The sequence below is a fragment of the Manis pentadactyla genome, chromosome 8 (genome assembly GCF_030020395.1).
Source record: "Manis pentadactyla isolate mManPen7 chromosome 8, mManPen7.hap1, whole genome shotgun sequence".
NCBI classification, from domain to species: domain Eukaryota; kingdom Metazoa; phylum Chordata; class Mammalia; order Pholidota; family Manidae; genus Manis; species Manis pentadactyla.
Window position 1 is genome coordinate 113,496,636 of NC_080026.1, and position 27,207 is coordinate 113,523,842.

At 41.7% G+C, this 27,207-nt stretch overlaps 1 protein-coding gene and 1 long non-coding RNA gene across 6 annotated transcripts in view; one reads left to right on the forward strand and one right to left on the reverse strand.

Annotated features, from left to right (window-relative positions):
* Positions 1 to 27,207, forward strand: part of CNNM2 (cyclin and CBS domain divalent metal cation transport mediator 2) — a 151,786-nt gene that overhangs the window by 107,179 nt on the left and 17,400 nt on the right. For 3 of the 5 annotated variants that reach the window (XM_036898859.2, XM_036898861.2, XM_057506266.1), the window contains exons 2-4: positions 13,343 to 13,486; positions 16,088 to 16,225; positions 18,250 to 18,419. In XM_036898859.2, the coding sequence (XP_036754754.1) occupies positions 13,343 to 13,486; positions 16,088 to 16,225; positions 18,250 to 18,419 (452 nt within the window). The other 2 variants (XR_008998996.1, XM_036898862.2) reach the window with 2 other exon arrangements.
* Positions 18,598 to 25,513, reverse strand: LOC130684627 (uncharacterized). The gene is made up of 3 exons (XR_008998997.1): positions 24,865 to 25,513; positions 23,930 to 24,091; positions 18,598 to 19,188 (listed from the first exon to the last, which is right to left on the reverse strand). It is a non-coding gene; the product is annotated as an uncharacterized LOC130684627 (long non-coding RNA).

Sequence of the window (27,207 nt, forward strand, 5' to 3'; positions counted from 1 at the left end):
CAGGAAGGCTACAAGTCAAAAGACAGAAATAGACTCATTGGTTCTAAAATAAAACCCCACAGTTCTATAGAAGAACTACCTGTCTCTTGGGAAAGATGAGAAGGTTCCCACCATCTCAGCCTAAAAGCTATCTTTTGTCTTAGCCATGTTTTCCATTGCTGATCATTTACTAGGAAAACATTCCAGTGAGTGTACAGTGAGTGTTACAGACCACCAAAAAAGATGAAGTGGAGATGCCCAGCGTGCCTCACTATTTATAAGAAAATATTTCCCCAAAAGATGGGAAAATCCAAGTCTTTAAATACTCTGGGAGAGAAGAATAATGGAAAAAATTCTTCAGTTTCTGTTCTGTTGGTTCACAGATTTTCTCACAAATCATTTGGATGGGCCACTAAGCAAGTCACATACTGACTGGAATCTTATATTAATTGCCTCCCTTTGGGTTTCTGGCCGAAGGATCTGGCAGCAAGACTGAAGGACAAGCAAAAGAAAGAGAACAAGCCGGTGGTTGTGTGGGAATGGGAGCCTGCCCATTGTTTGTGGCCTGGAATCCTAACTTGGGTGGGAGGGCCAAGGGGCTATCTTTAATAAGATAGTCCACCTGGATGGGTTGAAATACATGATTAGGCTTCTTGTCTTTTAAGTACAACCACAATTTAGTCTAGGTTAATGGGTTTTTGCTCCAAAAGGTTACTTGCTATTTCTACCAGGAAATGGTAGACAGTCAATCATCCTCTTGAGTTTGGGAAATGAAAACTTATTCTAATCCTAATTTTCTCTTGGTATCTGCTTTCTAAATCCCTTTATGGTATGGATCCCAAATCTGTCAGTTGTGGTTCAACAAGCAGAAACCGGAGTGTGTGCGTGCGCATGCGCGCGCGCGCGCGCGCGCGCGCGCACACACACACACACACACACACACACACACACACTCATTAAGGGATTTACTATAAGGAGCAGGCTGATGTAGTTGTGAGGACTAAGGAAATCCAAAGTCAGTTGGGCAGCCATCAGGAAGGAAGGTGATGAGCAGGCTGGAACCCCACAGGCCTCACCTGCTTTTGACAGGTGGAATTTCTTCTTTCCCTTAGAAGGCCTTCACCCTACTTTTAAGGCCTTCCACCTAGTTAAGTTGGGTCCACTCAGGTAATCACCCTTACTCAAAGCTAACCCATTGGGGGACTTTAATTATATCTGCAAAAGTCCCTTCACAGCAGCTCCTAGGTTAGTGTTTTTTGAAAAACTGGGGACTCTTACCAATCCAAGCTGACACATCAAAAATCCATCACATTGAGAGAAACCAGAAAGAAGTTGCCTGGAAAGTAATCCTACCGCAGAGGTGCCTCTGCAGACATTTATGAAATCAAGGCTGTTTTCTCTGCTGTCCTCGAAAAACAACAGCCTTGTTTGAGAATCCAGTTACATAACTGCCCATAATGTGCCTCAGCCAGGGAAGCCTGGTCAGGCTCATCTTGTCAGGACCCCACTCTTGAGTTTTCAAAAGTTGCATATAAAACAAATTTTTGTTGATTGAAATTGTTTTCTCATTGATTACTGTTTTGTGAGCTTTTTTTATATTTGGTTAAACTTAAAAGCTGAAGCTTAACAAAAACTGAAGGAACAAAACAGCAGCAGACTCACAGAACCCAAGAATGGAACAGTTACCAAAGGGAAAGGGACTGGGGAGGGTGGGTGGGAAGGGAGGGAGAGGGGGAATAAGGGGCATTACGATTAGCACACATAACATGGGGTGGGGCACAGGGAAGGCAGTATAGCACAGAGAAGACAAGTAGTGACTCTATAGCATCTTTCTAAGCTGATGGACAGAGCTTGTAATGGGGTATGTGGTGGGGACTTGATAATGGGGAGAATCTAGTAACCACAATGTTGCTCATGTGATTATATATTAATGATACCAAAATAAAAATGAATAGATAAAATCTAAAAAAAAAGCTAAAACTTAAGAATCACCACCAAGTAGAAAACTAAGCACTTACTTCATCAGAGAAGTTATTAAACTGATCTGTTTTGGGGGGTAGGAGGGAATGTGTGTGTGGCTATAAAAGGCAACATGAGAGATTCTTGTGATGGGAAGGTTCTGTATGGTGACTGTATCATTGTCAATATTCTGGTTGTGATGTGCCTTCCTATTATTGCAAAATGGTTGTCACTGGGGGAAACGGGGTAAAAATACTCAGGATCTATGTTATTTCTTGCAACTGTGTAACAATGTACAATTATCTCAAAATGAAAATCCAACTTAAAAATGATTCATTTTGTAAAACAAAGAATCCTTCCATAATATGGAGAGTCATTTTCTACTTCATCATTTTAAAAGTGTTTTCTTAAGGAGGCCTTTATTTGCAGGCACACCGTGGAGATACTGTGGGTTTGGTTCCAGGCCATAGCAATAAAGAAAATAACACAATAAACTGAGACAAACAATTTTTTGGTGTCCCAGTGCATATAAAAGTTATGGTTTCACTACAGCCTATGAAGTGTGTATAGCATTATGTCTAAAATGAAAATGTATATACCTTGGTCAAAAATATTTTATTGCTCAAAAAAACCATCATCTGAGCTTTCAGCAGATCATGATCACAGATCACAGATTGCCATAACAAATATAATACTAATAAGGTTTGAAGTGTTGCTAAAACATGACACAAAGTGAGCAGATGCAGTTGGAAAAATAGCACCAATAGACTTGCTTGACTCAGCATAGCCACAAACCCTCAGTTTGTCAAAAATGCCTACCTGTGTAGCTCAGTAAGATGAGGCATGCCTGTATATATACATACTTAGTCCTGTGCTGGGAATAAAGTACACATTCAGTACTTATGATGAGTGGAAGACAAGTATGCCTGATGGGAAATTGTAGGTGGTAACTGAGTGTAGTGTTTAATATAAAAATGTTCTGTAAAATTTAAGGTTAAATTCTCAGATGAAGTACCAGACATATTGCAAAAAGGTGGGAGTCTTCACTCTACTGTGCTGGTGACTGAGGGAAGAGACAATTGTAGTTAAAAAATCTAAGATTAGGTATACGTCCAGAGAAAACCTAACAATGTGCAGGAGGCAGTTTTAGGACAAATTATCATTTTAACCCAGGAAGTTTTATAGATTGAAAATAAAAATATATTAAAAGGATTTAGATAAATTGTGGCTTCATCTGTTTAGCAAAGTACTTGCATGCCTACAGTGTACCAGGCAGGTATCTGTAGTTTTAATATATTTCAGGAACTTCCCTAATATGTAAATGTTGATGTCCTTGAAGGCAGCCATACCTACCCCAGATGTCCACTGATGCAACTGGCAAAATCTGAGACCCACCTGGATTAGATTTTCTTAGTGCATGCTACTTCTGATTTTACTGCATGAGAAATTTTTATGGAGAAGTGAAATTTAACCAGCCAACAAAAATTTAAAATAATAGCATTTTAAAGATATCTACAACCATTCTATTTTAGGGATATAGAATTTAAAAAATTGCAGTTAAGAATGGGAAAGTGGGACCAAATTCAGTTAAGAGGTTAAGAAACAAAAAACAAAAAAAGAAAAAAAAAAAGAAGAGGTTAAGAAACAGATATTTATAGCATATAGAAGGAAGCCTGGGACAATAAGAGGTTAGCTCCAGGCACAGCGCTGGGGCTGGGCCCAGTAAACCTGGCCTGACTCCTGGGGACTCCATGTATTGTGCCCAGGACTGACCTTGGGGAAGGCGTCAGCCCTGCTTCTTAAAAAAAGTCCCTGGGAAGCTGAGGATCTCCATGAGTGGCTTACCTCCTTACTTTCAGAGTCTGAGTGGCCAGCAGACAGGAGGCCTGTTCCTCAAAGGCTGATAAGGTCTAAGTTAACGTAGATAAAGTCAGGGTTCTACCCAGGAAATGTGCTATTAGGCAATATTATCTGTGTCAGATAAACCCCTACTCTCACCAAAAAAACGAGGTTTATTTTTTTATTTTTTTTATTTTAAGGAAACCACGATTCCATGTTCAGCCTCAGTAGATCTCCTGGTGGACATGAACTGCCTGGGAGTGAGGTAGCAGGATGACTGAGGCGACCCCCGGTTGTCTGGGGTGAAGAGTGGTCCTGCCAGGAAGATTTTGGTCAGCCACTTAGTAGCTGACCATTGGAATTTTTGGAACTAGTAAAACTTTTGGTAAAAGGGGGCTTTGTCTCCCAGAATAGCAACAGTTATTTAAAACCAGTGATTTCTATATACAGCAAGTGCTTCTATATATATACCCATGCGTTGTTTATATAAGGCTATTTTAAGATCTGTGTCACATTTTTCTGATGTATTTTATGGTGGGAAAAGTCAATTGGAAAAAATGCATTTAACAAATCTGGCGGGGATGGTAAGGTAAAATAAGTACTTAAAAAAACCACACATGAAGTGTGTTGTTTTCATTTTAGCTTTAAACAGTGCAGCAATTGCTAGGTGATAGCTCCCTACATGAAATTATATTGCTTTTCCTTAAGGAAGTTTTGCCATTGTTCTCATGCTGTAATACTAGATCTGTCAGTCAGAAGGACCTACAAGGCTAGTATAAGAATTTATACATGTAGTTATTGCAAAACCTCTGTGAAAATGGCTTTATGTGTTTGTGTGATGTGCCTGGAAATTCAGGGTTTTGAGTTCGGTTTGGTTTTGCTTTTGGACCTGTGGAATTGTGAGGGAGATGGACCTATTGAAAGTAATGTGGGCGTAGAGCCCCAGGCACGCCCAGAGCCCAGGTGTGGCGGGGCAGCCCCAGGGGGCTCAGGAGGGCAGGGGCTGGGCCCTGTGGCTGTTGACCATCCCCTGAGGAGAGAGGCTCCTCCCTGCCTGTTCTGTGGGGGTGGGATTGGCATCAGGTTGGGTGAGTGGGAGGTGGGTGAGAAATAGGAGCTTCCAGTCTAGCAGGAGACAAGTTCGTAAACCCGTGTGTGCGGCAGAAAGGGACAGGGCCTTAAGGGAAAATCAGTCAGTGCTATGGGAGTTGGAAATGGGACAGACAGTTTCTACCTTTGGGGACCAGGAACGGCTTCCCGGGAAAGGTGATGTTGGAATGGAGTTGTAAATTAAGGGCAGCATTAACAAGGGTTCAAATATAAAAAGGATAGTGAGGAGAGAGAGCATTGCAGTCAGGGGACGAGATGAGTAAAACGGTGGAGGCCATCGCTTGAGAAAACCAGGTCACCGGGTTGGCCGGACGAAGAGCACCCGAGAGGAGGGTGGAGACCCCTGGCTGGAAGGACAGGCTGGTGGGGACCAGGTTCCGACGGCCTTCGGGCCCGCTCGGAGACGTGTTCTCCTTAATTCGGTAGTTAACGGGAAGGGGCAGTTTTGCGTATTAGATTGAGAAGGTTCTGCCGGTTTAGTGAGCCTGACAAGCGTGGACGGGAGGGGATGAGACCCGTGTGTCAGAAGTCGTGCCCGACTTGGCGGGGGGCTGGGGATGAGCAGGCTCCGGGGAGGAACAGATCCCCGGCCCCCCCCGTCCCCCTCGCAGTGACGACCTGTCAGGGGGACGGTTACGCTCGCGGCAGAGGCCGCACGGCCGGCCCGGGGCGCGCTGGCCGGGGAGGCGCGCGGGCCGAACGGCGGCTTCTCGTCTCGCGACGCGAGGGCGGCTGCGGGTCTCGTTTCCCGCCCGGACTTCTCCTCTGGCTGAATGTCTCCAGCCTCCTTGTTGGCCCCTCGTGGGACGTCGCTCGCATCTCACAGGGTCTTGGGTCGTCCTCCCCTCGGTTTGCCTCGTGTGAACTATAAGACCCGGACCTGAACACGATTTTCCAAATAAGGGCAAATATGGCAGGAGAATCGCTGCCTTTGTTCTTTGTACTGCCACTTCATCATCATGAGGTAACAGGTTGCTGGACCCCAGTGTGATTTCTCTGTCCTTTTTTCTGCCGTCAATAGAGAGAAGAGGGTGGGGAAAGGAGGCCCTTCCGGTGAGGCCACCGATTGGCCCACATTCGCCTTGGAGCCCCTAATCTGCGCTACCTACTCAGCCCCTTCTCCTGGCGCCCTCTGGTCCCTGTTCACTGTTGCTGCCCCCCCCCCCCCCCCCCCCCCGCAAGCCACCTGCCGCATTCACCCTTGTTATGGTTATGCTGTGACCCCTGCCGGCTCCACCCTCCCAGGGGTGGTGCCACAGGTGTACACCTGTGTAAAGATTCATTGACTTACACATTTTACACACTTGTATGTATGTATGTGTTCATTCATTCATTCTTCATTAAAAAGAATGGGAAGAAATGAGGGAGAGACAAGGCAAAGATGATTACAAAGTTTTAAGCCTGGGAGATTGGAGCTCTGATGGCATCATTTGCAGAAGTGGGTACTCAGAGAGGTGTTACTTTGGCGAGGACAAGCCAGACTCTGTCCCAAGCATAGGTTGCTTCTTAAGGCTGCCTGGCAGAAGCAGGCCTGTGGCAGTGTTAGCAGCAGGCAGGGTTGTAGTGGAGTCCCCCAGACAGGGACTGGGGTGTGCCCTGAAATGATGGTCCTAGGGTTCTCCATAACTGGTCACCCAAATCATCTTTCACTACCTTTTGGCTACATTTGATATTTTTGACTCCTTTTTGCTTCTTGAAATAGTTTTTAAAATTTGTCTTCCACACCTCTGTTCTCTTTATTCTCTGCTCATCCCACTGGCCACGCCTCAGCCTCCTGTTCACTTATTTCTCAGCTTCCTAACCTGTAACGTGCTGGCAGGCTCCAGGCTCAGTGCCTGGACCCTTGCTCTGTCCAGGGATCGCACCCAGTTGCTGGCTTCACTACCCTCTGGACTCTGATTCCCAGTTTCCATCTGTAGCCCCCATCGCTCTCTTAAATTCTGAACTTAGGTATGTAATTGCCTATTGGACATTTCCACTAGCATGTCTGTTAGGCATCTTACACTTAACCTGTCTAAAACTGAACCTATTGCTTCCTTCCAAACTCATACCTTTCACAGTCCTCTTCAGTGAATGGCAACTCAGGCCTTCCCATTGCTCAGGCCGACAAAAACCTTAGTTAGCCTTGACTCTTCTTGTTCTCTTCTGCCCCTTTCAGTCCATCAGCAAAACCTATCGGCTCCGTCTAAAACACGGATCCGGAATGTGAGTACCTCTGATCAAACTCTACTGTTACCACCTGGTCCGAGCCAGCATCACCTTCTCTCTCTTGGATTGCTGAAATTATGTCTTTTAAAACTACATAGATCATGTCACTCTTCGACCCAGAAGCTTCCAGTGACTTCCTGCCTCAGAGTAAAAGCTAAAACCTTTATAATGGTGGTGCAATCTGCATCCCCCCTAGCCCACCCCCATCCCACCCTTTCCCCTCTTGCTCACTGCTCCAGCCACACTGGCCTCTTTACTTTTTCCTCAAGCACATCAAGCTGAGAGCTTAGGGCTGCTACTGTTCCCGCACCTGAAATATCCTACTAAACCCCTCCTCTGCTTCATTTGGTTCCTTAATGCCCCTAAGCTTTACCCGGATGTCACCTTATTAGGGACCGTCCCTGACCATCCTATATTAAATAATTCTGCCCCTGCTATTTTGTTCTGCACAGCACATTTTACGCCATCTGACATGCTTTGTTATTGTCTGTTTCCTTCAGTGTGTCTCTCACGAAGAAAGTTCTTTGAGAACTGGTGCTCTCTTTTGTTGCCTGAGGTTTGAGCCTGGTCTATAGTAGGCATTCAGTAAATATCTATGGAGTGAATGAGTGAACTGTGTGACTAGTTCACTGATACTTACCTAGCATTGTACTTTATGATTTATGAATTAGGTTCATGTACATTATCTCACTTGACCAGTTTGTTCATTTTGTGTAAATCAGACTTAAATATAAGTCTAATTCTAGTTATATTTAAAGTGTATTGACTTCCTTGACTACTAATATGCAAACTGGTTTTCTTGGGAGACCTTAAGTATGGCCATGCAAAGATATCCTCCATCCCATTTAGATGGGGCCCTACAGAGCTCTTCTTTCATCACTAGTTGCATAGAACTCACTCTTAGGGACTTTATTGATTCCTACTTACTGAATTATTTTAATTTTTATGTTAAATAAACTTCGAACCCGTTAAAACAAAGGTATATTGAATACTTTATTTGCCCGGTCTTTGGTTAGTGAGGGGTCACAAGCATTGCGCAACTTCAGGGGAACCATTAGGTGTTAGCGTTCTGTCTGTGCTGATGGTGCACACCTCCCCGCCCCTACACCCCGTGTTGTGCCACACAGCAGTAATGGCGACTATAAAATGTTTGGTTCAAGTTTCTCATTATTGACTCTTCTGCTTGCTTTCTTCCTGCTGTTTGAGGGACATTTTAGGACCCCTCGGACTCTCTGCCTTGTGCTCGTCTGTTTGGCTACTACCATTTTTGATGAGCACAGCTGTGTTACATTGTTCCTAATTCCACTCTACTTCATCCTCCTCTTGGCTTTCTTCCTTACCTATTTCAGTTTATCAGTCCACTGTTCCATTTCACTTCTTTGACATCAGCTTTGTATGCCAGCACATGAGTCCATGTTTCATGACGTGCTGGAGGTACCTTTGTCAGGCGGTCCAGGCGGTCATTCCCATCAACACACAGGTGGTGTCTGTCTTTCAGATTTTGGGCCTGGAATTTGTGGTAAGGTTAGAAGGTGGAAATGTGTCAGCCTGCTGCTCTCTGGGCTGGTTTACCAATCCAGAGAGAATATGCAAATAATAAACATGGAGTTGGGGAGCAGTGGAAGCAGACAGAGGCAGAAAGTTGATCCCAGTTTTACCACACACAGATCATCTATTTCCTCAGTCCATCTCACAACAAAGACATGTTCTTGCAGTTTCAACTGTGCAGGTGTGCTGTCTTGAGCACACAGCAGTTATGGAAAGATGAGCAATCTAGTTTGTTACTTTTATAGTAACTTACGGTTCTGGATTTGAAGGTAGTTGTATTCATAGAGTCCTGTTCTCTGAAAACAGGCCTGCTTAGGTTCTCTTACACCTGACTTAGTGATCCCTTTTCCTCCACTTCTAGGGCCAGACTAGGAGGAGGGAAGCTGGGGACTATATTTTAGGACTGGAACACTGCAGGAGCTCTTGGAGCTAGCCAGAAAGGGCGCTCTCCAAGCTCTAGTGTGACAGCAGTATGCTTTGTTTGTTCTATATACGGTTTATTACATTTATTTAGTTTATATTAAAAAGTTTTAGTGTTACTTAATGCCTATGATTATGTATATTGTTGATTGCTTTAGTTTTACTCTTCTCTTTGGAAGTTAGGAATCCATTGGTTCATAATATTTAAAATTTTTGGTTTAGTCTTTTATTAGTTTCCCCAGAGTTGCTATTCTGCTTTCAATCCTGACTTAATTACTCCCATGCCCAGATTAAAATGGATGCTATTTGAGCTCAGTTTTTAAATTCTGTGTTGACAAGTTATTTACATTTTCCTTTTGATCACTCCATTGATAAGGCCAAAGATGTTCTCCCTGTCCCGAGTGGTTAAGTGGGGGCATGTGCATGGCCTTGCTCTTCTCCCAAAGCAAGATTATAGAAGGAGGGTGTCATTTTTTTGGTTCTGCTTACTGGGAAGGTTCAGAAAACAGGACTTCCTACCAGGAATTGCAAAGCTGAAAGAATGTGGCTGTGGGACTGATGCAGAAATTTCAGCATTGGAGATGGGGGTGTGAAAGACTGCAAGTGAGCTCAGAAGAAAATAATTTTCAGTCTAAGAAGCCTAACTCACATGCATAAGTTCTCCTGGAGTAAGGCGCTTTCCAGTCAGATCTGTTGGTGCTGTCGGGCTGGTATTTCAAGTATGTCCATCTGCATTTAAACGAATTGCTCCAAGACAATCTGATTATGCGGTAGTTACTTTGGTGAGAATAGCGCCTCAGTGGAATGGAAACTTCATTTTGAGTCTAATATTAGACCTTGCTTTGGAAAATTCCTTTTAAATGATCACAAGCTGGGAATAGCAAAAGAATTTAACTTTCGAGACAGCATTCACCAAGAATTTTTAACTGCTTATGTTTGGGTCCTTGGGAAAGCAGATGTGAGCAACTGAGTGGTCTGAATTGACTAGCATTGACTTGACCTGATGGGTAGTTTATATCTATCGCTGGTAAGTTTCCCTCCTAGTCTCATTTGCTCAAAATATTTTCATTCTTTGAGCATGAGCATGCTAAGGATGAAAATTGTTAGGATGCCTAATTGTCTAACAATCTAAACTTCTAGACTTTCCAACATTATTGCCTGTAAAGGGGCCTGAGGCAGAATAGAAATGGACCAACAAACCTACAGAACCAGAGCCAGTTTCTGAGTGCTGGGAACTTGATGAGAACCTGGCCTTCAGAGAATAGTTTTAGTTTTTCTAGCTGGTTGTGTCTGAGTGGACTCACCCAATTTAAAGTCTTAAGTAAACTTTAAGGGACTCCCCACCCCACCTCACAACCACCCTATTAAAAAAAATAGCATACACATCAATGGATCATGAAATTTCCAGATCATGTCTACTTAACTTAACTCAAGGATATGTTGTAGATGTCTCGTGTGTCTTGAATATGGAAAACCAATATGGGTGTCCGAGAAATGCACTTAGTGTTTCAAAAGGTATTTCTGAAATTGAAACGCATCTTTTAACCATGGTATACACTGAATGTAGTGGGGCTTTTGCAAGGCTGGTAATAAGTTGATGGATCCTTAGAATTAAGGAAGAATGTTAAGAAGATAAGAGCTTGATCACCATTCATTCATCACCCAGTGGATCCCAGGCACTGTTGTTGCTGGGCACCAACATTGTCTCTGATATTCACAGTGATCCTGTGTGGCAGCAGTTAGTACAAGCTTAGTTTTAGAGATGAGACTGGGGCTCAGAAAAGCTGTGTGGTTTGCCCATGATCACACAGCTAGTAATGGCTAGTAAGTGGCAGTGCTGGAGTTCAAATCTGAGACCATCTGCTCGGCGTGTTCTTCCCTCACTGTTCTGGACATCTCCTGTGGCAGCAGTTCTTAACTTTTTTTTTGGCTTAAGAGCCTTTTAAACTCTTAAAATTTGAGGATCCTTGAACTTTTGTTCATGTGGGTTATCTCTTTTGATAATTATTGTATTTTAAAGTAAGACGTAGAATTTAAAACATCTCCTTACCTAGTTTTTAATGGACAATAATCCATTACATGTTAACATAAAAAATTTTAATGGACAATAATAAATCTATTACATGTTAACAAATTTTTTGTTTTTCCAAAACAGAAATAGAAGAGTGTCATTGTTTTACCTTTTTGCATATCTAGTTTGATTTTCACAACTTCTGCATTCAGTCTGTGCAGTACACTGTTTTAGGTAAAAGGTATGAAGAAAATCTGGCCTAATGTAGATATATGTATTTGGAAAAGGGTGAGGTTATTTTAATAGCCTTTTTGGACAATTGTGGATGTTCTCCTTTGATGCTGTACCCAAACTCCACAAATGGTAGCTTTTTAAAGATTAGTTGCAATGTAGAATCTGTAACTATACCAGTGGACTTTAGTACACTATTAAATTAAAATCCTATGGTCTGAAATCTTCCATATGGAAGAATTTTGAATAAAATACCTGGATACTTCCCCACTTCAGGGGGCAGAGCTAAATTCCTACCTCTCACCCCTCCCTGGGGGTGGGCCAGACTTAATGACTTGCTTCCCCAAGGCTAGAATTAGGGAAAGGAGAACATCAGTGACTTCAGGCGGAGAAACTTGGAAAACACTACCTTTATTAAGTCGTGGAGGTGAACATGGCCTGTGATGTCACGCAGCTGTCATGTGAGCCCTGCTGTGATGTAGCTAGAAAACCCGGAATCCTAATTTAATCATGAGAAAACATCAGACAAACCCAAATCAGCGGGCTTTCTGCAGGGCGCCTGCCCAGTGCTCCTTGACTGTCAAGGCCATCAAAAACAAGGAAAGGCTGAGATGCTGTCAGAGGCCAGAGGGGACTGGGGGGTGTGACAGCTAAATGACAGGTGGCCTCCTGGTTGGAGACTGGGACAGAAAGAGGACACTGATGGAAAAAATGGTAAAAAATAAGTCTGGAGTTAATAGTACCATGTCAATGTCAATTTCTTAGTTTTGACAGGTATGTCGTGGTAATGTCAGGTATTAATAGGAGCAACTGGGTGAGGGGTGTACAGTAACTCTGTACTATCTTCACAACTTGTCTGTAGATCTAAAATTATTCCAAGAGCAAAGTTTATTTTAAAAAAATATGTTGTTAGGTCTTTCACTCTGAGTAGATCGTTGACCTGTGCGTGATTGCCATGGTCATTGGGAAAACAGCCGTTCATTGAGTTCTGCAGATCTATGAAATGTTGGCACATTTCATTATTCAAATATGTCAAAGTCACACTTGTTAATGTCACCATCCATCTCAACAGAAAAGTCTTTATTGAGAAGTTCTCAAGCTCACAGTGGTGGACACAAGCTTCCCAAACTTCACATTTTCCCAGAATTTATCAGTGGCAGGAAACACTGCTATGGTTTTCCTTAATAAAACAGGCCATTTTGTTCATTTTCAAGAAAATGTCTGCCAAAGAGCCAAGTCTAAATAACCATACTTTTTCTGGTGGTCATTCTTTCAAGTGAAAATGATGTTCGGTGAGAAGAGTGGCGAGACTGGCCTGCAGTTCCAACAGGTGCACAGTTCCAAAGTGCTTTTCCTCAACTTAGCTGTCGAACTTGAGATGCAGTGGAAGCGACCTTCACATTTTGTCACAGTGTCAAAAGATGGGTTAAGATGTAATGAAATTAATTTTTACTGCTTCAAGGACTTCCTTAAGAGATGTTATTTTTCCCTTCTGTTGTGTGTGGTGTAGAAAAGAACACGGTGGCCACTTAGTATATTTTCCTACCACTGATTTGTGCTCAGGCACCTTTGTGCCATTGGTTCAAGTGTCAGGACAGTGAAAAAAGACCAGGAATATTTCATTCTAAAGAAAATAATTTGACCTCACTGACCTCCTAAGAAGGTCTTGGGCATCCCTAGGGTCCATGGGGGACCACACTTTGAGAACTGCTATACTGAAGTAAAGCAGCAGTTGCTAAAAGGTCACAAAGGAAGAGCTGCCATTACTGAAGACCAGATCCACTAGGAAGCAATGTAACATGGTGCAATGCAGTGTGCAGAAGATGATGCGCTTCTGGCTTAGCTGGTCTTGCTCTTGAGGGCTCATGAAGCCTTTTCATTTGTAATATTTCCATCCCATTTTTAAATGCTGAAATGCAGATTCAATAATCTGCTACCTGTGTTTGCTGCTATTGTTTTTTTTTAACCATAATCATTCAAAGCTTCATTGGGGAAATTCAGCAAATTACCTCTTAAACTGTTTTCTTCTCTTTAAAGGTAAATCTCACCTGGCTATTGTGCAGCGAGTAAACAATGAGGGAGAAGGGGATCCATTTTATGAAGTTCTGGGAATTGTCACGTTAGAAGATGTGATTGAAGAAATCATCAAATCTGAGATTCTAGATGAAACAGATTTATACAGTGAGTAGCATTGTCTGTAATTTCCCGAAGCCTTTGCATTTTTTGTCATGTCTGTGAGTCACTTGTCGTCTCTGCACTTGTCTGCCTCTGATGGTAATTATGCAATGTGCGTAGGCGGCGTACAGTGTTCCACTCCCTTCCTCAGAAGAGGAGCCGGCTCCTGTAATGTCAGGTGGCAGTGGTTTTTTCATTTGTTCAACAACTCAATTGCTGCTAACCATTGATCTGGGCATTACTTGCCCTGAGCAGAAAACTCCATTATTGGTTTTTTACATTTATTTTACATGTAGCAAAAAAAAACTGTTCTTTACTAAGTTTTCATTTCATGCATCTAGGCAAATTGTTTTCACATAAATTTCTTTTTCTACCTAAGGTTATAATTCAAGTACTTAAAAGTGAGGGGGATTTATTGAATTGATGGATAGCAACTGTGTCCATTTCTTGTTCCAGAATGCATGGTCCAGGCTTAGAGGTGAGGTTTGCAACTGTAGTTTTGCCGGGCAAGGGTGGCAAGGTGGGGATACAGGAGGCAGGGCCGGGGAAGAAGGGTACACAATAAAAATGTGTTTTTCCCTTTCTCTCCTTCTCTGCCTTCTTTGTGGGGACAGGGGTAGATGTGTGCCAGGGGTGGCTTGGCTTAGGGCTGGGGGAGGGGAGGATCCAAAGCTGTTGCCCAGGAGTGGGCTTGATGCTAGGCTGAGCGTTGAATCTTATTTCTTTAAAGTCCATAACTGAATTGTTGGGCAGTGGAGCATAAACCTTCTTCCTCAGCCTCACTGTTGGCAAAGAAAGACTCTTTCAAGATTTTTTAATGTCGGAAATGGTCTCAGGTCTGATATGCTTGGGGTTCTCAAAGGTCAGAGAAAGAGCACCTGGGCTCTGTTTGTCCTGTTTGGCTTTTAAAACATGACTTAGAGGGGCACATGGACAGTTCAGGTGGCCTGGGGCACCTGGGACAAAGCCAGCCTTGCTCAAAGCAGAGTGATTTTATTCAGTCCTGCTAGAAGGCAATGTGTTTCATTTTAAACTTGAGTCTTCCATGTGCCCTAAGGCAATAAATTTTATATTTATGTAAGGACCTGCTTCTTGTATTTTTTCTCACACCTGTATAGTGTTTTTAAAAAACACGAGTTCTTGTGTGTTTTATCCTTTTGACACTTGGAGCATAGTCGGGGTTCTCATTATAGGGAATATTGTTTGTGTGTTTCTGTTCTTTTTATCACAGTGCCTATTTAATACCACGAGTGTCTCTCTATATTTATGTTTCCCCAGGGATAGTACCCATCATAAAAAAAGATAATTTAGACATTTCTGAGATTTTACTTTTTTTACTTCGGTTAACTTTTAAACCGTGGTTAGACTGGTTTCATACGGAAGTGTTGCCTAACATGCCTACTGATAGGAAATGCTGACCTTGTGGTTTCAGGTATATTCTTGATCTAGATAGGGGATCAGGGCTGAGGACTGCCTTTGCCAGAAGAAATTCTTTTTTTAATTTTTATTGCTTTATACTATCTGATTCTCAAAAGAATTTGAGACAGAAGAAAATTATAAGTCGTGACCTCCTTCTCCCCAGGACAAGCCTAGTAGTCAGTTTCTTTTGCCCGCAGCATAAAATCATGATTCTTGGGAAAGGAGCAAGCAACTGTGGTCTTGTCTTTAACCCAGTTTTTTCTTGACCATTACTTTGTCCAGAAAAATACTTGGCAAACTAGATCATGAGTGCTTGCCACAGTTTTTATATGGCCCACAAGGTAAGATTGTTTTTTAAAAGGATTTTTTAATTGCTGAAAAACGTCAAAACAGTAATAATTTTCTGCCATGCGAAAATGACATGAAATTGAAATTTCATGTCCATAATAGAGTTTTATTGGAACAGAGCCACGTTAATTCACTTACATAATGGCTGCTTTTCTGAACAGCCGAGTTGAGTAGTTACAACAGAGACTCTATGGCCCACAGAGCCTGAAATACTCCTAGCTAGCCCTTTCCAGTGGAAGTTTGCTGACCTCTATTCTGGATCACTTCATGTTTGCTTGACCTTAAGGATCTCATGGCCTGGGGTGGAAAGGAAGCTAACAGGTATTATTACTGCTATATTGTTCTATGAAAGTTGTCTTGTTCGTTTCTCAGGAGGTTTTGTTTGTGTGTTTCCAGCAGGGGCTGGGAGCCTCTGAAAGGCAGGGATACCCTTCCCTTCTGTCTCCCGTAGTACAGGGGTGGTTCTCCATTGTAGCAGGGTGACAGTGAGCTGCAGGAGACTTGGTGTGCACTCCAAGCTACGTTCCCTGTGGCTTACAGAGGTTCTCTGAGGGTTTTGTCCAAGGCTGCCCAGTAATGTACTTATAAATCATGAAGTATGTTTGCAGTTGCTGCTAATCAGTTTGCCTGTTAATTGCTTACTTGGGACTGTGTCCTGACTATGCAGCACTGACTTGGTGGGGATTGTGTCTCTTTCCAGGTGGTGTTTGTACGTGAAGTGTCCACAATCTGGAGACAGAGTCTAGCTTTTCCAATGTGTTCTGTCATTTTCATTCAGAAAGAGCTGTGATCTAATGGGATGCATTTCCTTACTTTTTTCTTTTCCCATTCTTCCCTTAGCCGATAACAGAACGAAAAAGAAAGTGGCCCATCGTGAAAGAAAGCAAGATTTTTCTGCCTTTAAGCAGACAGACAGCGAGATGAAGGTTAAAATATCACCACAGCTTCTCTTGGCCATGCACCGTTTCCTAGCAACAGGCAAGTGCAGCTTATCACAGTTTGCAATCTCTACCGACCCTGGAGCCTGTTTCTCTCCCACCCCTGGCTGGGGGAGGCTGGGGGTGGAGACTGGGAAATGGGGTGATAAGTAATGCCACTTTTGTGTTTTGTTTTTTGTTTTTTTCTTTTGTTTGTTTTGTTTTGTTTTCTTTTCTTTTTAAATTCTCTCCTCTCCTGTGTTCAGTGTCGGCATGAACCCTCTGAGACATTTACCAGGGGTGGACCAGTAACTTAAAATTGGTCTGAAAGGTAAGGATGAATGTTGGTGCCACACTGCATGCGAACGGTAGGCCAGGTCACCTGCTCCCAGCCACGGCCAGGGGAGAGCCAGCTGGTGGAGCAGGCTGACGGCGCGAACCAGACAAACCTCGTTGCGTGTTGGACAGCTGAGTGATTCTGTCTTCACCTTGCCTTGGAAGAGCGGTTGGACATCAGTGGTGACACAAGCGCTATGATTTGCAAAGAAGAAAACCAGATTGTGAAAATTAAATCTGTACCTTTTATGGTTTTAATGAAGTCAGAAATTCTACGAACTTTGACATGGATTTCTTGGCGGCCCCTCAGATCAGACTGTTGACTCGGGCCATTCCAGGAAGCAAGTGTGCAAGTGTTCACTTTATTAAAGCCACCAACCCAGCTGGCAGTGACCACTCCAGAGGGGTCAAGGTTGAATGGACTAAAGGGAATGACTAACCCTTCTCACCTCCCTGAATGGCTCTTTAGATGAAGGGTGAGCTCTGCTGGCCAGGGGAAATGTGAGAAAATCTGAAAGTACCCAGAGGCCAGTTGAAGACATCTGTGCAGCCAGTGGCTTTCAACTGCATGCAGTGTACTTAAGATACTTTGAAAAGAAGGCTGACAGCCACCACGGGATGGAATATTACACACCCTTTAAGATCATGTTTTCAAATACAAAGAAATGTTTTCACAATAGAATTTTGACATAGGAAAATACTCATTTAAAGTGAGAAAAATATATATAAAATTGTGTGTACAGTACGATTATCATTCTGTTTTTATGTGTACGTACAAATATATATACAGGCACTCATGCCTAGGCAAGGTCCTGGAAAGAAGTGCTCACCAATTGCTCACAGCGGTTATGAGTTGTTGGTTGTTGGCTTATAGGTAATTTAATTTTCCTCTTCATTTTTTTCTGTGTTTTCTAAAATTTCTGCAACATACTGTTTCCCTTTTTTGTTACAGAAAGGTCACAGAAGCTAATATAGAATTTATTTAAGGTTTCATATATAACAATTAAAATTTTTTAAATGTATAAACAGTATCTTTAACTTACTTCTTTTCTAATTCTGATAATATTGTTCTTCATCATTTAAGAACCACAGGTTAAAACTAAGCGTACACCGCTCTGCCTCTGGTATATCATAAGGTCCAATTTCAGCATAGCACCCTTAAGTCAGTAATTTGGGTTTCTGTTATTTTAAAGAAAATCATACCTTTGTAAATACAGATCAGCATTACTTTGTTGTTGTTGTTTTTTAATTTAGTGAGTTGGAGTGCATGTTGATGTGTGCACGTGCCTTGCTTTTATCTTGAATCCCTACCTTCCTTTGTTCCCAGGCTTTCTCAGGGTAGTTGAGTGGAAGAGAGAGGTGGAGCACTCTGTGCACCTGCTACTAACCCGCGCCTACATGCCTCCTGACCTTTGCTTCTTCCTTTGGCTGTTGGACAGTCAGACTATTGTGGCCTTGGCAAAGGGCATCCTGGCAGTCAGGAGCCTGTGTCTGGTCAATTTTCATTTATAACAGACAGAAAAGTAGGGTATTTTATGAGAACTAAAACCAATTCCAGGTCGAAAAGGAAAAATTTTAAAGAAACAAATATGAGAATTCAGGATTTTCTAATTTCTCCCAGGTAATCTGCCCCCCAGTGGGTCACCAAATGGAAGTCTCGTTAATCCATATTGTATCAACACCGTAATCACTGGTATGATTTTTTCCATCCACTTGAAGTGTAATATCAAGTTGTGTTTATATCTATAGAAGTAGAAGCATTTAGCCCATCCCAGATGTCAGAGAAGATCCTTCTAAGGCTGCTAAAGCACCCCAATGTCATCCAGGAACTGAAGTATGATGAGAAGAACAAGAAAGCCCCAGAATACTACCTCTACCAGCGAAACAAACCTGTAGACTACTTCGTTCTCATTTTGCAGGTCAGAAGAATTATTCAATAGTTGTTTGATCTCACTGACTACCCATCCTTTCAGCTCTGCAGAGACTCGGTGTAGGTGAATGGGTGTCAAGGTTTACATACTTCTGGGGTAGCCTTACACATGGGAGAATTTCATCTCCCTGTTTTCATATCTGTAAAATAATTTCAGTATAAAGCAATGTCATTAATTATTTTAATTTCCAATACTGAAGGGCTCTTAGTGATTGCTGAGGTACTGAAGCATTCATTTAAAGAATGGTAAATTCAATTGTCATTTTTTGAAGAGTTTGGGGAATTATCTGTACATGTCCAAATCTTGGCTGGGCATTTGAAATTCATGTGTCTTGAGTTCCGTGGAGCCTCTATCATCTTCTCCCACCCCTCATTAGGACTTGGTCTTCCACAACTTTCCAGAGATATCTTATTATCTCTCCCCTTAACACCATCAAAATAATCCTTTATTATTGTTTTCATTCCTGCTTACTGATCAGTCTGTTTTACAGAGGAACTGATGTGAGAATCATGGCCTCTCGTGGCAGTGGCAACTTTATTCCTTCTCGCTGTAACATAATCCACTGTATGAGGAGGTCCATCCATTCTGAACCCTCCTTGAGGGGCTTTAGTGCATAAGTTGACAGGAGGCTCTCATTATATTATATCACAGTGTCACTGGGCAGAACATTGTCTCTGGCAGGGAGACCGAAATGAATAGCGCAATGAATGGAGATCTGCTTTTACTGACTTCTTGTACCCCTTCATCGAAGAATTACCTTTAGAGGAAATATGAAATTATTTCAGTACATGAATACTAGACCCTTATACATTCTCTTACTCTTTAGTTACTTCCTAGATATGAACTGGAGGTATCATTATAAAAGTAAAATTAGTACTTGGTAGGCTGTACAATTTATGAGACCAGCAAGATCTCAATTATCTAAGTGAATTAAGAAGGTTCTTTTTCTTTGAAAACAACTGTCATCAGATGTCTAGATATGAGAAACTCTAGAAGGTGAAATGTTTATGCCCCACATTTGGGCATATTGCAACGTCTGGAAGCAGAAGTGAGGACCTATAGGCAAATCCTGGATTAACTGGTTACATGCTGCTTTCATACAGCCTTTCTTAGAAACTTTGGTTTGCAGGTTTTCTAATTCAGTACCCTGATTCCTCTAATTTTGGTCTCATTCAGCCCCAAATTGTGTTTTCCTTTTTCTCTGGAGGTAGACAAGCTTGAAACTCTGAGAGAGCTGTCAGGAATTAATGCTATTTAATGCAGTGAGGAAATAAAATATTCATGTTTCTCATAAAACTAGATTTGAATATTCCTTAAACTGAGAGAAACTTTGAACTACATTAAAGGTGGTTATTTAGGAGAACTTTGAAGATGACATTGTGAATTTCAGTACTAATATTAGAAACCGTGGCTTTCAATTTTCAGTTTTTACATAGTTAGCATTTATGAAGTTGTGATTCAGTAATGCTCTGTTGGTGTATAAGAAAGGCACTTCCTTCCTGGCTGATGGATCTAAAAACAGATGTTTGTGGAAGAAGGACTTCATAATCCTTGTCTATTTACAAGTAATTATTTAAAATGAGAATATTCTTGATAAGGCATTTATATATATATATATGTGTGTGTACCTGTATTTGAATACATATCTCATGTTAACTATATAAGTGTGACACATTTTTAGAACTGTTAATGTCATGGGATTTTAAAAATAGTGTATTGCTGGATTAAAAGGATTTATGGGGGTGTTTAAACTACAGAGTTTGATGAAAATCATGTTCTTTGCAGACCAGCCAATTACCCAAGGTACCCAGTATATAACAGCATGAAGTACCATAATACCTTGTCAACCTGGCATACCTGTCATCATTTACAAAGTATATTCCACCCTAAAATTTCACTAATGCCTGGTCATTAAGCATGTTGGTCTGCATTTCAAGAGGATAAAATCAGAAAAGAGCCACAGTGTCTTCCACTTTCCCTTCCTGCCCCCAGTGCTAGTGAACAGGCCTTTTCTGCAGATGCTGGAAAAATCCTTTTATTAAGTAATTGATGTTTGGAATATAATTATAAGTAGAAACACATCACTTTGAGTTTAAATCCTAGATGAAATAGTCTATTCAAGCAAACCATTTAAGCTTAATTAAAAGAATATTCTCTAAGTTACCAAGCACATACCTATCCACTGCATGTGTATAAAAAGGCTCCAACTTCAAGTAGATTTTTAAGCTAAAATGTATTGGGGAGCCAATAAAGGCAGTGGTAAAAGCAGAGTAAATGATGAAAGAAAACTTCATTGGTTCTATGCCCTAACTTAATAAAATAAATATATAAAAACAGACATGGACAGGAACCTAATTTTGGTGGAAATTCCTTTCCACTATCATAAAAGAGCAAGAATACCAAGAAAAAAAGTTGGAGTTTTAAACTAAATAATAAAATCAACAGAAATTTGGAGAAAATTAAATACAAAGCCAGGGAAATATACTTTTAAAAAAGTTCTATGTGACTCTTTCATAAAAACTGATCATTTACTATGTCACATGTAATAAGTTCTAGTAAATTCAGAAAGATAGAAATTTTGTAGAACCCCCTGTATAGACCATAATGAAGTAAAATTAGACATAAAAATCCATAATTGAAAAAAAGTTGTTTTAAAATTGTTATCAGTTCTCTTAAAGGTTTATATGTGAGGTGCAGAACAGTGTATAATATGCTCTCATTTGCATAAAAAGCTGCATTTCATATATATATGAAATCCATATATAAATAGGAGTCATATATGTGTACATATGAAATCTCTCTGGAAGTTTACTCAAGAGACTAGTACAAGTGGCTGCCTCAAAGGAGGAGACTTGGAAGACTGGGAATAGGGTAAAAGGAGAATTGTTTCTCTCTTTGACTTTGAATTTCTTACTATGTATATGTACTACCTATTTAAATAAGTAAATAATTGCTTAAAATAGAATTAGTGGCAAACTAAAAACCCTAAATAGCAATTGAATTAGGGAGGAATAAATATACTATCATTAAAGACTTTTTAAATAATATAAAAACCATATATGCTGTATGTCAACATTTTAAGAAATTTCATTCCTCTAGTAACTAGATAAGAAAAGTCATTATCTGTAATTACCTAGAAAAAGAGCAAGCAGCAAACAAAAAAGATCAAATTAAATAATAAAGACTGTCATGAAAATAAATTTTAAAAATGAAAAACCCTTGCAATCCATAAGTAAAATCAAGATTTGGTTCTTTTAAAGTTAAACAAAGTCAGTATTCTATTGGCATAATTAATGTGCTAAAAGAGAAAAAAACCCAAATGAGAAGTTCTCCCCTTCCCGATGAAGCAGCTAGAATTAAAAAAATTGTTTGGAAAAAAAAAAGCTGAAACTGTAAAGAACTGAGGTTCTGTATTCTACAAATGGGACAAGATAGCTGGGTGTCCTGTGAATTCTTTAAGGCTAAGTGGCTTACTCTAAAGTCTAATAATATGGGCCAGTTTCTGTCGTCAGCCCTGGTGGAGAATTACTGAGCCATTAGAGACCACATACCCAAGGGGTTATTCACATGAGTTGGTTTATTTTATGAATGCAGGGCTAGTTTAATAGAAGGACAACAAAATCAAAATATGCCACGTTAATTAGGAAAGCAGTAAAGAAAAAAATCCTTATGCTCATATCAAAAGATTTTAGAAAGGCAGCTGCCAAAGTTAAGCATCCGTTCTTGATTTTAGAAAACAAACCGAAAAACCAAAAGAATCCTTGTAAAAAATCTATGATCAATAGTGAACAGAAAATAAAAATGCTGTCAAACCAGTCATGTGCTTAAACTGGCACACTCCTTTTGGGAATACATATGTAGAATCATCATATGCTTGCATCAAACAAAATCATTGTTATATAAAGCTATCTATGCAAACATTTGTTGCAAATCTATTAATTATAAAGGAGGAGAAATAGTCCACATGTCTAAGCTAATGCAATGTTGATATGATAATGAGTGATCATTAAGTAGTCATGAAAGAAGTGCAAAGCATATACAAAAATGTGTCAAGTAAAAATAGTGTGTGTACAGTAATTATGGTTATTATAAATGATCTTTATAATTTCTATAATTGGTGATTTACAGTGAAGGATTTGTTAGTCCTTTGAGGAGTAAAATGTTTAAGCAAATAAGTAACATGATGGCTCTACCACAGCACATGACCAGATTATGATTTTAGTAAATATGAGGAATAATAGGTCAACAAAAGGAATGGCTTTATTCTTTGCCAATTTTAAGATTGAGAGCAACGCGCTTTTTTTTTTCTGGTGTTAATCTTACTTGTCGATTTCATGCCTCAGATTATTTGTTGTTCAACTGCCCCATCCACTCTCTCTTTTAGAGCTTCTGACATGGATTCGAAAGGGTTTGTTCCCTACAGAGTGAAATCTGTTCTTTTGTGGCAGGTAGTGGTTTAGAACTTATACTGCCCTTGACAATACTTAATTCCATTTTATCAGTTGTTGGGAGAGGAGTTTAAGCCTTCAATACTAAACCTTCTCACAAATTTTTGAGTTGCAGGGTCTGTGTGTCCCAGTGAATAATGGATCCTCAATCTCTAGTCAAGTAAAGATAACAGACCCATTTTAAGGAAAATAATAACTTGGTTATCCAGAGTTGACCCTGTTTTAAAAAAAAATTATACTTAAATATGTGTAAATACAGAACTAGGCATAAGCTCTTTTTTAACTCTTTGAGCTTAGAACTCTTATATACAACTATAAACCAAAACAAATTTGTAATTAATGTTAAATTATCAATGTGTAGATGAGATCGTTTAGCTGATAGGAAGGTGCCCCTGGGCCCAGTACCATGTCAGGGAGTTTTAAACAATTTTAAAACAGCTTTTTTTCAATTATGAATTTTTATGTCTAATTTTAGTACAGCTCCTTGGTTTTTAGCCCACTTGGCCTCCGTGGGTCCAGGTGACTGACCCCCCCAAGCCTTTTGCTCAGCTGAGCTACTTGAAACGTTTATGTAGTCTGTTGTGTTATTATTGGACCTCCACCAGGTGTGGCTGGATTACTTAGAGTTTAGCCTCCTCTTTTCCTTTCTTCATCTGCTTCTCACACTTGAGTGTGCATAGGAATCCCTGGGGGATTTGGTAGGTCTGGGGTGGAGGCTGAAATGCTTCATTTCTAGCCCCCTTCCAGTTGATTGAGGAGCAAGCTTAGCCATGATGATTCAAGTAGTATGTCGTAGTGCTGCAGATGCTAAGGAAAATGCTGGCACTGACATCTGGTGGCAGCACTTTGTTAGAAGATGATCCAAATATGTATAAATTAAGTTTTTACCATCAAAATGTCTTTTAAAAATTAAACGTTGATGAAGCAAACTTGAGAGTCCCCCAACTATATCTGCAGGCTCCAGATTGAAAAATACCAAGGCCAGGTATAGCCTGAGATTGTTCAACACTTTGTGGATGCTTAGAAACTTTGAGAAGAGTTACCCAATACCTTCTTCCGAAGAAAGGTAGGATTCTGTGATGGGAACTTTGCTTGGGAAGCCAGCTTTGCTTGGGATGGTAAGGCCTCTCCTCTTCAGTCAGCTTACAAGCAGGAAGCCCCAGTTCCCTCTGGGAGGCCATCATGCCTTGTCCTGATATTTTTGGTGATAGGCTAGAGAACAGTAAATTTGTGAACATTCACAAGTAAAATTAGTATGTAGCTCCTTCCTTTAATGGAAAAAGTCATTATCTAAGAAGACACCTGACTGATTTTGAGTCAGGTCAGCCATTTCCCTGTAGTGGTGGCCCTAGTTTGCATACTGACAAGTTTATTTGAAAATGATCATCAGTTGGAGCCACTAATACCCATGTATGAATAAAAAAGGTATTTACTGGATGTTTCCAGAACTTGCCTACCAAAAAAGCTTCTCTCCATAGAGAAGGATGAAGGGATGAGCAGTTTTTAAAACTTTTGGACTTGTAGAAACTTAGAATGTTAAAGCTGAAAGAACCACAGGGTTCCTCCAATCTACTGCAGTTTTATAAATGAAGTAGAATTAGTCTAGTGCAGTGGTTCATAAATGCTAGTACTTGACAAAATTTTCACCAGTTTGAGGCAAAATGAGAAAAATAAAGGCAGTTGCAGTGAGTTTTTCATGAAGCTGTATGTGTTCTAAGACCTGTTATTCTGAAATTATATATTTTCTATGTTTTGGGGGTCTGGTCTTTTCACTAAATGATGGTAACAGTAGATTGGTATGTTTTAAAATACATATTTTATGAAATAAAAATTTGGCACCTCTCTCTCTGTCTCTGAGGATGGAGGTGCATTTTACTAGTTCTTGGAATCCAGACCTTTCAGGAACCATTGACCCAGCCTATCTGCCTTGTAGCCTGATGGATCTAGTCTAGGTGGACTTAAGAAGGAAGATAGCAGATCTTCACCTGCCTGCAGGCCTGTCTTGAAGGAGAGGAGAGCTGGGCTGAGATGGCTACAATCTAGATCTTTGGATCCGTGCAGCTGTCCTTGTTGAAGTAGCGGACTCACGGCTGCTGGGACTTTGGGGAAGTTTCTTGAGAGGCCAGCATACACAGAGGTTCCAGAGCTGGAGCTGTCTTAAAGCAAATAGAGCCTTAAAGTAATGATTCCTAAACTTCCCTGCATGCTTGAATCACCCAGAGAGCCTTATTAAAATCCTAATGCCCGGGTTGCATCCCACACTCGTTAAATCAGAATGCGTGGGAGTGGTAGCTGGCCATCAGTATTTTTTTCTAATCCCTGATGTTTCTGGTGCACAGCAAGGGTTTGGAATCTCTGCTTTTGAGTTTACTAGACAGAGGTTCTGAGCAGGGGGTCAGGAGTACTGCCCGATGAACAAACAGCTCCTTTCCAAGAGACAGACTGGCTATTGTTATTTGAAGTCTTTTTTGGGGAGTGACTATTGCCCTGCTGGTTCTGACAGTTGATCACAAAAGAACTGTGACCCGACTCCCATTTGCAAGGACACAGAACACAAAAGGCCCTTCTAAAACAAATGATCTGGATCAACTGGGGATCTGTAAAGGTGGAAGTCCTTAGGAGGCTCAGTTGCATTTGATCCTCCTCCGGATTTTCTGCCTAGAATTTCAGAGTACAGAAATGGTCCTGCTGCCACTTGGGAGCTTACAGCCACAGAGACAGACATTTCAGGTAGCATATTCCTACATATTAACCATCTGGTACACATAATCAAGGTTAGTCCGTGAGGAAATGGTGAAGTAATTGAGAAGATAGAGCCATCAGGCACTGACATTTACATTGGTCACCATCTCTTGTGTCCCTAGCCAGCCTCGCTTCCCCCTCTTCTCTCAAGGAGCCTGCCTCCTCTGAGGCCAGTCACTTTGCTTTCAATCCCGTTGTTCCCTGCCAGCTGTGGCTTTTGCTCGCTTAATTACCACCTCTTCTGCCTCCACCCTAACTAACCCTCCTCCGCTGCTGGGTGCGTGTGTGCCCCGGACTCCCTAATCCTGAGCAGCCCTCATTCGGCCCCACGGCTGCCCCCCTCGCCCCACAGCGGTTCTCTCCTGGTCCACCTGCTACTCGTGCCAGCTCCGGCCTGCGCTGTCTCCCCCTGTCCCGGCTTCTTCAGGAAAACGCGCCCGAAGGCCGCTGGGGAATCCTCGTCAGAGGCCGACTGGCCCCCTCGTGAGGCTCCTCCGCTCCCCCTTCCTGTGGAGCCGCAGCGGTCTGGTTCTCCCTCTCTCTGCCCGGGCCCCATGCTGGTTTCCGTTCCTCCTGCTCCTGGGCACCTTGGGTCTCTTCTCTCTCCACTCACTTCCTCTTACCTGCTGTCAGATCCCCCACCTCCAGGTCTGACCTTTCTCCTGACCTTCATTCTTCCATTTCAGCCTTTCTGATGGACTCTTAAAAAGCTTTGTTCTTGAAGGGGATTTGTCCTTTCCTTCTGGCCTCCAGCCCTCATGCGGCCCTTCCCAACCTGCCCTCTCCACTCAGTGTTCCCATTTTCCAAGTCACTCAGTGAACGTCTTGTGGGCTCATGGACACCCCCCTCTCCCTTACACTTCTTTCTCCTTAATGGTTTCACCAAATTACATGGATTCCTTATCTGGGGCTTCTCTCAAGCAGTCTTCCCCCAGTCCCGTCGTTCCCGTTCTGCGGTGTGTCCAGACGTTGTCTTCCTGAAGCTGTGCCCTCTGCCCAGAACCTGGCTCATTGGCGGGGCTTCACGGATGTCCTAGTCTGAGCTGCTCGCCCGACGCTCTCGCAAACCTGTCTCAGCTTCTTCCCTACAGAGGGAAGCCTGCCGTCTGCTGTCACCCACCTCTGACCTCCCTTCACACTGTTCCCTCCTCTTGGCTCAAAAAAGTCCTACTTCCCCTTAGATTTTCCTTCTGTATAAACTTTGTGTTTATACAAGAACAGGAAGTACATTTTTTCTCTGAATTGCTTATTCTTTTTGGCCTTTTCTTAGAGTAGGACTTGGCTTTACTGCCTTGTATCACTGATTTTCACGCTCTGCCCTCTACCTGTGGGACTGTAAGCTCTTGGAGGACAAGGACTGGCTTCTTGCAAGGCGCCACAGCACCTAGGGCAGGACCCTGTGTGTTCAGACTTCTCAGCACCAAGGCGCCACAGCACCTAGGGCAGGACCCTGTGTGTTCAGGCTTCTCAGCACCTACTTGTTCGCAGGTTGACTTTATATTATAGGTGGAGTTTTCAGTTCCTTTCTTAGAACAAGAGAATTGGTTGGGAATTGATAAAACTTGTCTGTCCATTGAGTGAAGGAA